Genomic DNA, 12485 nt, shown 5'->3' on the forward strand with positions numbered 1-12485 from the left:
CACAAAACATTTTCTTCAAAATATGTATTTTAAACCTGCAAAACTACTGCTCATTACCACTGTAGGTCAAATAAAAATACCAGAAAAATGTGCATAGTTGATCAATATGGAGATTTTATTACAGTAAAAATGCATGAAATGTATATATGTTTTGTATGTGTTTCCATATTTATTGTATAATATTATATATTGTATATTATATAATATAAAATATATATAATATATATATATATTGGAATATTTTTGCATGACTTCCTTTTCCTGTCTTTTTCCTCTTAATCCAGGTGGTTCTCTTCAGAATTTGCCATCAGCTAAGACGTTGATACCAAATGTTGTTGAGGGAAAGCCAGGTGAAAGTGGTAAGAAATCTTTTTTCCATTTTGTTAAACCATAACAGAATCATATTATAATGTCAATGCCTATTTTGCTAGTTATTCATTAAGAGAAAATGTGGATTAAAAACAAATGTTCAGATGTTTCATCTGCTCTTATAAATTCATTAACATGCATGGAGAATCCTTTGCCACCATGTCAGACTAAATCACCGCTTCCTAATGAATGTAATTTAAATTGTTTATTAATTAATATAATGGGTGGAGGAGTAACTGCATCACCATCATTTTCAGCTCTAGATGTGTGCTCTTTAAATGCCCAAAACTCTTCAACTGCCTCCTCTTTGCATGGAGAAGCAGTTGCTATACTCTCGCCAAACTTGTCATCATAGGTGAGGATGGTACTTAGATTAACTTTTAAATTTACCTGGGATTTCAGCTCTTGCATTACCTTGATATTTATCTATATGATAATAACCTTTAAGCATTCAGTTCTTAAAATCATTTGAAAGGGATTTTGAACTTTCCTGGCCAAATTTTATCAAAAATATTGTAACAGTTCACTCAAAAAACTAGAATGAGATGCTACACTGTCTTCCAGTGCATGTACAATTCAGGGCTAATACTAAAAGTGCCAGAGAGCTGGCTGAATCATGGCCCTCAAACGAAATGCCATTAAACCCAGCATATGCAAGCTTAAAAAGAAGAACATCTAAATAATTAAAAAAAAGCTTCAAGACCAACACCCCACAAACCCTGCCTTATTGATTGCTTTTCATTCCTTTATATCTAATCATTTCCCTCTAATTATGACACTGATAGGTTGCAATTTTTATTTTAAGATATTACAGGTAAAATTCTGTTACAATGAATATCTTTACAATGAAATTTTCATTACAACGAAGTATTTTTATGGTCTATATGTCACCAGTCTATAGAAATCTCATTACTACGAAATACATTCAGCAGATACTTTCATTACAACGAAGTGCCCAAAAGACCTTGAAATGCCTGAATGAATCATCCACAGATCAGTTAGTTCTGTGGCCGCAGCTCAGTTGTGCACAACAATCCCCAAGCAGGAACACTGTAATTTTTTTTTTCTTTCTTTGAATTTTCCTTGTACTGTTCTTTTGCTGTTTTTGTTTTCTGTGGTTTTCAGTGACACCTTTTGCTTTTTGCTCGTCAACATTTGAAAAACATCCTTTGGAATTTATTACTCATTGTCACCCTCCTATAGAAATGACAAACACAAAAAAACGAGCAAAAAAAAAGAAAAATCTTGGGTTGCAAATATATGTGAACTGCTGAAGAAGACATTGAAGACGTTGGAAAAGCCATTTTTATATGGTTCAGTGATGCTCATTTAAGAAACATTCCTATTAATGTGGCACTCATTCAAGAAAATGTGACGTTTCTAAACTCTCTAGGGACCTCCCCCAACTGGACAACACACATAACAGCATCCCAAAGTGCGATCACCACGTCTGTGGAAGACAGCAGGGAAACAGCAGGCTCATAGCTCTGATGCAGCCCGGCACTGAAGCAAACAGAAAAGATCTCGATGGGTGATGCAAGGAACATTGTAAATGCAGGGAACATGATTACTTGGCCACTAACCTGGCCACAACCCTGCCTGACTGCTGTGTTCGAGTATAGGAGAGTGGCAGACCACGCTACGATAAATAACCCTGCTGTTGCTGTTTTAAGCTAATTAAAGCTGGTTTAGCTAAAGTACTGAGACTCAGCCTCGTGCTTTGATGTGTAAGACAGGTATTTATTGCGTGCCCACAATCTTTTAGGATTCGTTTCTGTGGAGCTTCACTGCAGTGCTATGAGCCTGCTGTTGTCCTGCCCTGGCAACGGACAAACAATCTTCCACAGATACAGCAATCGCACTTCGGTACTCACTTTAGCGTGAAGTTCCCATGTGAGGTCCCAAAAGAGTTCAGAAACCTCACAATATGAAGGAGAAGAAAAGGATAATTCAGTTTCTGATTGATAACTGTGCTGCCAATGCTTCCAAATTTAGGTAATGTTTGCGTTGTTTCCTCCCACCCTATTGCACAGCAGTGCTTCAGCCATTGCATTTGGGCATCATTCGCACTCTGAAAGTGTATTATTGCAAGGACATGCTGAGAAAAATTCTCGTCAGCATAACTTGTAGACATGAGAAGACTAAAATTAACTCAAAAGAAGCTATTGAAATGATTGCATACACTTGGATGCAAGTTAAAGAAAGCACTATAGAAACAAATACAGAATCTCATTACAACAAAGTATTTTTTAGGCCCCTAGCAGTTCATTGTAACAGAATTTTACCTGTATTTTAAGATACGCAATTCACTTTCTCCCTTTTTGGGCTACTAGTTACATATATATGTATGTATCTTGTGGCCTGCAGGGGGCACACAGCTCCCCAGTCCCAACACAGACAGATGCAGGACACAAGTTCAGCACACACGTTTTTTTATTTTTTTGTGGGAAATGCTTTCACTCATTTCCCACCTGCTCAGCACAGTACAGCAAGCACCAATGATACAACAAATACATGTTTCCTTTGCCTTCTTTCTTCTACTTTTTCTTTCTCTCCCTCTCTCTCTGCTTCCACCTCCACGCCTCCCGGCAAGCGTTGTCTCGCTTCTTCCAGACTCTGTCTCCCCCTATTGGAGTGAGGCGACTCCTTTTATAGAGCACCTGAAAGTACTCCAGATGCCCCGTATTCTCCTTCCGGCAGCACTTAAGGGTGTGGTGGAAGTGCTGCAATAAAGGGCTCCACATTTACTACAGTACCCTCAGGTCTCAACAGGGCTGTACCAAACTCCAACCGCCATGAAGCCCTGTCCATGATGCCGCAGCAACCCAGAGGGACTGCCCTCGAGTGTTCCAGGGGAGATAATGCTTTGAGCATGCTTTCTACCCTCGTCCTTCGACTATAGAGGTGTCAGAGCCTGGTAAGGGCCCTGGCCGTTCGCCACAATATATATATATATAGATATATAGATATATATATATATATACAAGGGGGAGTCAAGCTCAAGTTAGAAAATGGAATTGATTAGAAAATGGAACAAATCTAACTTTGGCTTGACTCCCTCACGTATATAACCATAACCCTCGTATATATATATATATATGTGTATGTGTGTGTGTATATATATATATATATATTATATATATAAAAACATTCATAAATAGTGAGGACACATACAGAGAGCAATGAGTTGGTGCAAAGTGTTAGGACTCCAACTGTCACTTCTCAGCCATACATGGAGTGGTTGGTCATTTCTGCTCCCCAAAATCACTCAGCAGGAGTGACTCCTAACCCTTAAGCACCAGCCATTCACTACTATAGGGCTGTCTTCCCAACTACCTGCTTCCATTGTTTCTCTCGGTTTCCTTCCCAATCACTCCAATCAATCAATAGATGAGATGAACAACAGTGAAAAGCTGATTTCTGGATGCTTTGGAAACTGGAACAAAACTGTTAATATGCAGGTAAACAGGCAAAAACCAAAGGGGAATCCCTGCTTTGCCAGGCAACTAGAACAGAAATTTGAGGAAATACCAGAAGTTCACCAGAAATGTAGAAGGATGTTTGCCGTGGCTATCCAGTCCCATCTTCATTTAATAGTAAACACATTGCAGTGAACCAGCTAGAGTAGAGGCTGTCATTTCCATCATTAAAGTGAGCAGTTTCAGTACCAGCTACGGGGAAGCCTAAAAAAGTAAAATTTGCCAAAGTCATATAAATTCTAACTTGGGCATATAAAGTGAGCTACCTAAGAGTGATGTAAAGAGTGAGAATACACTGGGTTAGCATCAGTGCAGCTCTTCAATATTACAGAAATCAGTTAAGAGACAGGTAATGACACTAGCCCGGGCACAATGCTTATCTCAGAGATTATGTGGAAATCGAACTCTTCACTGTTATACAGGTTGGGCATCCCTAATTTAAAATGGTATGACCAGCAATGTTTTGGATAGTTTTGGATTGTGAAATAGTTGCATATACATAAGGAGGTCACTTGGGGACACCCTTGACCAAGTAGGGAAATGCAGCAAAATGATGAGTGATGGTACTTTGTGGCAATCAGTGCTTCATGGGGTATCCCAACCCTGGTTGAGGATCATGTCGTTATCTTCTGGGGAAAGCCAAAACACCCAAACTCCACCACCCTTCCTGTTGTCAGACATATATTGCAGCTTTGTGGCACTTTAAACATCACAGTGGACCAGACCTACTGCTCAAAATGAATAAAGCTGTTTGGAATCTGTATGTAATGTTGTTCACATCTGCACAGCAGTAAAAAAAAAAAAAAATTGAGGGAACATAGTTGGCATCATGTTGTTGCTCAAGTCATTATGGATCTTGGAGCATTTCAGATTAGAAATACTCAACCAGTACAAGTATGTCAATGATAATTTGGTATCAGTTTAATTCTTTTAGGTTAATGTGTAATGTTTATCCCTCTGCATGTGCAACAAATAAAAAGAAGGAATATATTTAGAGTATTTCAATGACTGTTTTATCAAACACAGGTAAAAAGATGGAGTTGGATACTGACAAATCTTTAATTTTTGACAAGATTTCTGCAACACAAAAACCAGCAAAAGAAGAAAGAAAGTGGATCACTACCACTGATGCACCAAATATAAATGGTAAAAATTGTTACCTGACAAAAAATTGTTCATAATAAGCCACCACAGTGGTTGGAATCTGCTTTTTATAATCCTTGCAGATATATATTTTTGGCCTGCTATCCCGAGAGGGATGTATATAAGTAGTAAATAAAACAAGCTTTGAACTGTGTAAAAAAAATAAAACAGAAATCATTTGGTCTATGACTGTTGTCACTCTGACCATTATGTGCTTCTGCTAAGACCTTTTACATAATGATGTTACCACACCTGCTTGACTTTATAGCTCCCACTATCTTTTTTTACTAGCCCATTTGATTATTTTGAAATGGCCAATACCTTTGTGGAGTTTGTATAATATGTTTGCTCTTTCCAAATCTAATGAAACATTTCTGAGAGCTTGTTTTGGGGAATAAATAAAAAATGGTTTATAAACACCATATTCCCCTTAAACTACCAATATATTTCTTCATAGTGTATTAAAAAGTTTCAGCAATGAATTAAATTAAAGTAATTAAATAGAATGAACTTTACTATTCTTCTACTTGTGGCTAATCTCTGTAAAATAATAAAAGTATTAAAACATGGTTACTTTCATTTGAATGCTTCTAAAAACAGCAAGCAGAATGGAACCTATAGATAATTCTTCAGTCTTCACTTCATTTCCTGTAACTGATGTTGATGTAATGGGAAAGGAACGTTTTGTAGGTATGTGGAAAATATTTCCTTTTATTGTTATTCTATAAATAATACAGTTTATCACTTTAATTCATCTTACCTGGAAATGTACTGGCTCATTGTCTTTCTAATTTTGGCACTATTGTGCAATACAGTTCTTATTATTCTGTTATCAAAGACTTTTATGAAAAGTAGATTTGGATACCCTTACTCTCTATTCATCTTCTTGGTTTAGGATCAACAACTCCATGAAAAAACTATTAGTCTAATAAGCCAATATTTTCAGTAGAGTGGAATATAAACATGGCATCAAGTAGTGGCTCTGAGGCTGGGGATCTACTCCAGCAATCCAAAGGTTTCCGGTTTGAATCCCGTAAACGTCAGAAGTGACTCTACTCATTTGGGCTCTTGAGCAAGGCCCTTAGCCTGCAAGCTTCCTCCTCGGTATGATGTTAGTCTACATCCAGCCCTGCAAGCAGGTCCTCCAACTTTCAAGAAAAACTTGTAGGTTGGTGGTGGGATTGACACTCCAGCATCTGTTCCAGTGTGGTGCTGAGGTGTCACCCACTACACTCGAGTCAAAATCCAGCTGGTTCGTCATGTGGTGGGTGCGGCAACACACTATCAGCGCATGCTCCTAACCTCTTATCATTTTAAGATATTAAAATATATAAGTGTAGTTACACTAAAGAAAAGGAAGTATTAATATTTTTGCTTACCATTCAACTCAGCACCAAATTGCTTTATAACAGAAATACCAGATTTATCACTGAGAAATACAAACATTGCTCTTGATCAGAGATTGATACACATTTATGAAATATGGTCTTCACAATTTATGTCAACAGAATATTTCAGGATGTTTACCTCCCCTTCTAAATACATAGGTTACACTTGCATACTTTTCAGTTTGTAATATTTTACTAAATGAATTAGGAATTAATAACCAGGCTCTAGGGTCACAATATAGTTTTAATTTTCTTTAATTAGAAAGTACTAAGTAATTATTTTCTAATCGCCTATAATACAAATAAGCCTTTTTGGGTGTGTTCCTAATTAATGAGAAAACCTATTGCAATAGCTATGTCTGTCTGTCCCTGCATGAAACAACTTGGCTTTTAGTGGACCAATTTATGTTGATATGCTAGAATTACTGTATTTTTTAACATATTTGCTTTGGTACTTATGGAAAATATTTTTAACGGAATTTGCTTCCTTTCTGATTATTTCAGCTCCACATGTGAAATATGTGCACAAAGAGGACAAAGTCCCTTGCTCAATCACAGAAACCATGAGGCACTTCCCTGAGGAAGATATTATAAATCAGGACATCAACGGCCCACCAAAACACCCACCGTCCAACTTGACAGTGGTCACAGTTGAAGGCTGTCCATCCTTTGTGATTCTTGATTGGGAAAAAGTCAAAAATGATACAGCAACAGGTGTGGAGCTTGCTTAGAGTACATTTATTTCCAGAAAAATAATTGTAAGCCCAAATAGAATAAAATCAGTTTAAAAGATGTCATTCATTATGAAAAGAGGTGATGAAGAAATGTTGGTTTCTTTTATAGAATATGAGGTTATTTCTAAGGAAGGGGGATCTACGGGTAAAGAGGAATCTGTATTGACAACCAACCAAACACACACTGCAGTGGAAAACCTGAAACCAAACACAAGGTAACAAAAGTCCATCTTGTCTATATTTAGCTTTGCAGATTTTTCCATGCATAACTGCAATTGTGGAATCCCCACTTATGGTGCTGAGTTTTAAAGTTATTACTAAAGGTTTGATGTGCCAAGATTTTGCCATCAATACATTTATTTTCCTTGAAGAGTCTGCTCTATACTAGTAAAATATTCCCTCTGGGTTTCAATGAAACAGTGTGAGCCAAGAATGCAGAGTAATAATACCCTTCCATTATCAGCACAAGTGCTGTTCCATTTACAGAAGTAAGTCAAAACCTCTTGTCTGATTTCCATCACTTCCCTCCTTGAGCAAAATGCTATTTTGCTGTAATTTGAACTGCTTGGCAAGTTTCACTGCCACCCTGACCCCTCTAAATCATCACTAAGATGGTACGTATTTGTCTGTTTTTAAGCTGTATCTTGATGTTTCTTTGAAACACAACATTTCTTAAAGGTTTAATGTTCTCATATGTTGTTAGATATTCTTTTTTGTTTTTAATCTTAAGTTATGTTTGGTCTAAGTCAAAATGGGTTGTAAGTTTAGCTTAGAGGTGCTTTTCAACTGTTTCAATAGTTATTGCTCTAAAAAGCTTATTTTTATATTTAATAACTGTTGACTAATAACATTATCCTGTCCTAATAACCAAATTTAGGATTAGTTTTCACAGTGCACGACTCATAGATTCTTCTAATCATACTTTATGAACAGCTGCTTTATTTTGAAAATAAGCTTCATTATACAGTTTATAAAATACTCTGACACAGTAAATAATAGAAGTACTATACAGTATATTCTCTTTTTCTTCTGCATATTCCATTCCATTTTCTAATGCTTCTTGACATCAGTAAATGGTATTCTGAAGCAGAAATATTTGAGTAATCATGATCTGCTTCAATGAAAAACCGAAATTTCCAATTAGTCCCTTGTGTAGAACTTCTAAAAGTGAAAGCTGACAGGACTAATTTTTAGCTGGAAATCATTCCTGAGCACATATGTTCTAGCAAATCTTATTTTGTACTTCCTTGCTCAACATTGCCCAAGCAGAAAAAAATGCAGAAACATTGGCATTTAAAAATCCTAAATAAAAAAATGGAATTCACTTATAATACATATTCTATACATTTGTATGTCCTTACATCCTTACATATACAGTACAGTATTTACTATAATATTTACTTCAAAAGTAGTTAATATTTTGTTATTCCCTATTACATCTGAACAATGTTTTGTGTTTCCACTCTTTCTCTTTATCATTGGGATTAATGCTTTGTTTGTGGTTCTTTTCATTATTTGTGTATCTTTAAAATGAAAATGGGAAAATGGCGTCTGCCATTTCAGAAAAAAAGCTAAAATAAATGGTTGCCTGTTATTCTTATTTTTTTTTATTTCAGAGCATTAAACCATAGTTCCAGGCTGATTGTTCAATGTAATTTCAGCCATCTCAATCTACATTTGTAGTGACCAATTTATTTATGAAAAGCAAGTACCACATAATTAACATAGAACAGAATATAACATGATATAAGTTATTTTTTGCCAAATTGCCCATTCTGCATAATGTGAAATGTATTAGAAAAGGCTTAGTCTGTGTACTGCCATATTGCAAGAACTGCTATATGGTATCTAGGGTAAACAGTATAATGCAGCTAAATGTGGTTCTGTTTACACTACTTATTAAATAGAGAAGATAATCAGCAAATCATCTACAAAAAACCATGTCACATAAAGGAAACTCTGGTGACAGTCTCTTTTTGCCTTTACCTAGAGCACTTTGATAAGTAGGGAAAAATAGACTTCTGTGATTTCAGTAGTTATACATCAGCATTACATCAGTATATATCAGTTATTATAGATATCAGTTATTACACTTCTGTTATACATCAGTAAGAGAGATTAAGACAGTACTCTGTTTTTAATACAAGACTCAACAGAACTGTATCCATGCTGTGATACCAAGGCAGAAATAATTGATCCCTCAGTTTGTTACAAAGCTTTAGATGTATCAGAATAATACTGAATTAAGAAGGAACAGTAAAAAATATATATATATATGTATTGATGAACACTGACGAGGCAAATAAATTTTTTAAAAAGACCTGGAGCCTCATGAATAATGCCATGCATAGAATTCACACTAAAACATGGTGTACGGACAAAAGTAGCAATGTGTGTACACACAAAAAAATTCAGATGCAGAAAGCCTTGCATAAGCCAACTTCCATGCACTTCTGCTCCATATATCCATGAACAGTAACGCACGTACCTGCCGTCTCACCCCAACTCCTCTTATAATTTTGCCTATTTTAACATACAAATCAGTTCCATTCAGTTCAGTGTTTGGTTGAAAGACATTGGCAAAAGCACATGGAAAAAAAGAATTTCAGCGAATGTGAAGTGGAGGCAAGGAAAAACTTAATATTTGTTGTCTTAAGCAGTGGTATAAACAACAAAAGGAAGTTGATCGAGTGATATAGAGTGGTGGAAAAACTCGAAAGTTCAAGTTCAGAAAGTCGCACAGTGCCTGAAATAAAAAAGAAGCGGTCAGATATCAAAGCCGCTGTGAAAATGTGTGTTGTAGCCCACCGTCCGAGTGTCATAAGCATATTACGGTACAGAGAAAAGAAAAAAAATATGGACACAGCAAAAAAAAGGTTGAAATGTCCACTTTAATCTCGCAGTTTATTTTGTCATTAAAGTAGAACGTTGGAAACTTTTTAAAATCAATGTTTAATTTACTAGAGTTTCCCAGATCCCATCCATCTGTCCATCCAAGGTCACGCCAGTCCCAGCAAGCATCAAGCGCAAGGCAACTATCGCTGCGCCCCCGTGCCCACACGTCTAATTATTAACAGTATAGTTTATTTAAATGAATTTAAAAATGTATCTGTAAAATGTAATATACATACTTTAATGCATTATATAATGCAGTATAGTTTATTTAAATGAATTAAAAAATGTATCTGTATAATGTAATATAAATACTTTAATGCATTCCATCTTCAAAATGACATCAAGAGCTCCATGAAGAGAGCTCTTGGAAATCTAAATCGACTTAGAAGTGACACTATCCTAGAGGAAGCAACCTATGAAAAGGATTTAGGGGTTTGTGTTGATACATTTTCATTGACTAAGCAATGTGCAGAAGATATTAAAAGGCAAAAATAAAATATTAGTTTATATCGTAAAAACTGTTGAACACAAATTGAGGGACATTATGAGTAGACTACATAATACACTAGTGAGGCTATACAGTATCTAGATGTTGTGTGTCAGGTTTGAGAGAATTAAACTTGTTTTGTTTGAGCAGAGGAGACTGCATGGGGACCTAGTCCAAGTCTTCAAAATCCTCCAAGACATTGATAAAGTAGATCCAGCAGAATTCTTTCAGCTTAACTGTGCATCACATATTTGTGGACACCAGTGGAAATTAAGGGGGAAATGCATTATGGATTTATGCCAGGATACAATTCTTTATGCAAAGAGTTGTGGGAATCTAGAATGAACTACTTTAGCTGAATTAGGAACCTTGACAAACTTTAATAAGTATCTGTATGAGAATTTGGGACAGCTTAACTATTAGCTAAATATACTGTATGAGCTTGATGGACTGAATGGACTCTTCTCATTTTTCAAGTATCCCTTTGTGTTATGGATTAAATATATTACCAATAACTGCTTAAAAGTCTTAAACATGCCACCTGTTTGTTTATTTTGCATATTGTATAGGTAAGGTATTCTTTTTGTATTTTATGATTTGCATTGATAGCCACTGAAGCCCAAAGAATAACACTGCAAGCTCTGTTAGTCAAGAAATACACATGATCAACAACTTATAATTTTAGTTGCTGTTTGTGAAGTGAACAGAATTTTAAAATCTATTATTAGCATGTACATCAAGATAATCTTTCCACTACTGCACACATAACATTCCAATTAGCTCAATACAGTACAGGGCTACAGGGTGTTGGAGCCTCACATGCACACCTACACTCATTTGGGATGAATTTACAGATGGCAATTAACCTGATATGCATATTTTTGAGATGTGGTACCAGGGTTTTCAGAGAAACATTGCACAGGCAAAGGGACTGCATGTACAGGGTGGTCCAGATCTAATTATGCAGATCAAGATCGTCTGGATGACTTTGATTTATGCGGGGACAATTCCAGTTCGACGCAAAGATGATTGTTCATGTCATCGATTCACACACTTCTCAATGATCCAGGATTTTTTGGGTGATTTTCTATGTAATAAACTTAATAAGTTATAGCGTAATGAAAATTGCATAATTAGATCTTGACAACCGTATAGACTCCACACAGACAATAACAGGCACTAGATTCTGTGAGAAAGTAGCCGCAGACTGCAGTTTATGTACCAGTTGGAAGTGCTCTATATTTATGTTACGTTATCATAAAAAGACATAAATAGTATTATATCACTAAAAAATTGTCAATCATTCATGAATAGTTGGAATTACTTGTTGACTTTAGTGCTTCAGATGTTTTGAGTAAGTGTAGTTTTTGTGGCTGTTGAAAAAGTTCAGGTTTAAGGTTTTCAGGAAATGTATGTCCTAATTTTTATTGAAACTTGAAGCAAATATGAAAGGAAAAAATGTTTTCTTGTTTCAGAAGCGACTCACAAATCAGCCTTTCAAGGAAATAATCTGTTTCTTAGTTTCAGTACAACTGCATCCAAACTTTCTCTTTATTTTGTAACCCATCAAGGTAACTCTGCTATTATTCCTGCTTGCCAATATTTCAAGTTAGGCTCAGAAATGAAATAAAATAAAATATAATAAGCAATCAGTGTATTAAAAATAAAGGTTCTAGAATACATGTTGTATCTTGTAAGTTATTTAGCTAACACATATTACCCTGATATACTCCAAATACTAAATATGTCTAGCATTTTTTGACTCATTAATTAATGGTAACTATTTCCTGTGCTGAATTGTAGATGTTCTTGAAGTATCATTTTGTCTCATATCTTATCCTAGAGTACTTAAGAAGGTCAGTACATATTGTATATAAAGTCTTGAGAAATGTTTTGAAATTCCTAAGGATGGGAAGACATATAAGAGGGATAGTTGTGTGGATCTAAGGGGCCTGTAATCTTAACATGCATCACAGGTAGATTAATAGAA

General features: G+C 35.7%; 1 protein-coding gene across 14 annotated transcripts in view; it reads left to right on the top strand.

Annotated features, from left to right (window-relative positions):
- LOC120523489 (target of Nesh-SH3) overlaps positions 1-12485 on the top strand; it is a 281674-nt gene that overhangs the window by 216605 nt on the left and 52584 nt on the right. For all 14 annotated transcript variants that reach the window (XM_039744835.1, XM_039744841.1, XM_039744837.1 and 11 more), the window contains 5 exons: positions 285-359; positions 4875-4994; positions 5592-5681; positions 6884-7093; positions 7223-7328. In XM_039744835.1, coding sequence (XP_039600769.1) covers positions 285-359; positions 4875-4994; positions 5592-5681; positions 6884-7093; positions 7223-7328 — 601 coding nt within the window. The remainder of the gene's footprint in view (positions 1-284; positions 360-4874; positions 4995-5591; positions 5682-6883; positions 7094-7222; positions 7329-12485) is intronic.

The sequence above is a fragment of the Polypterus senegalus genome, chromosome 2 (assembly GCF_016835505.1).
Source record: "Polypterus senegalus isolate Bchr_013 chromosome 2, ASM1683550v1, whole genome shotgun sequence".
Lineage (NCBI taxonomy): Eukaryota > Metazoa > Chordata > Cladistia > Polypteriformes > Polypteridae > Polypterus > Polypterus senegalus.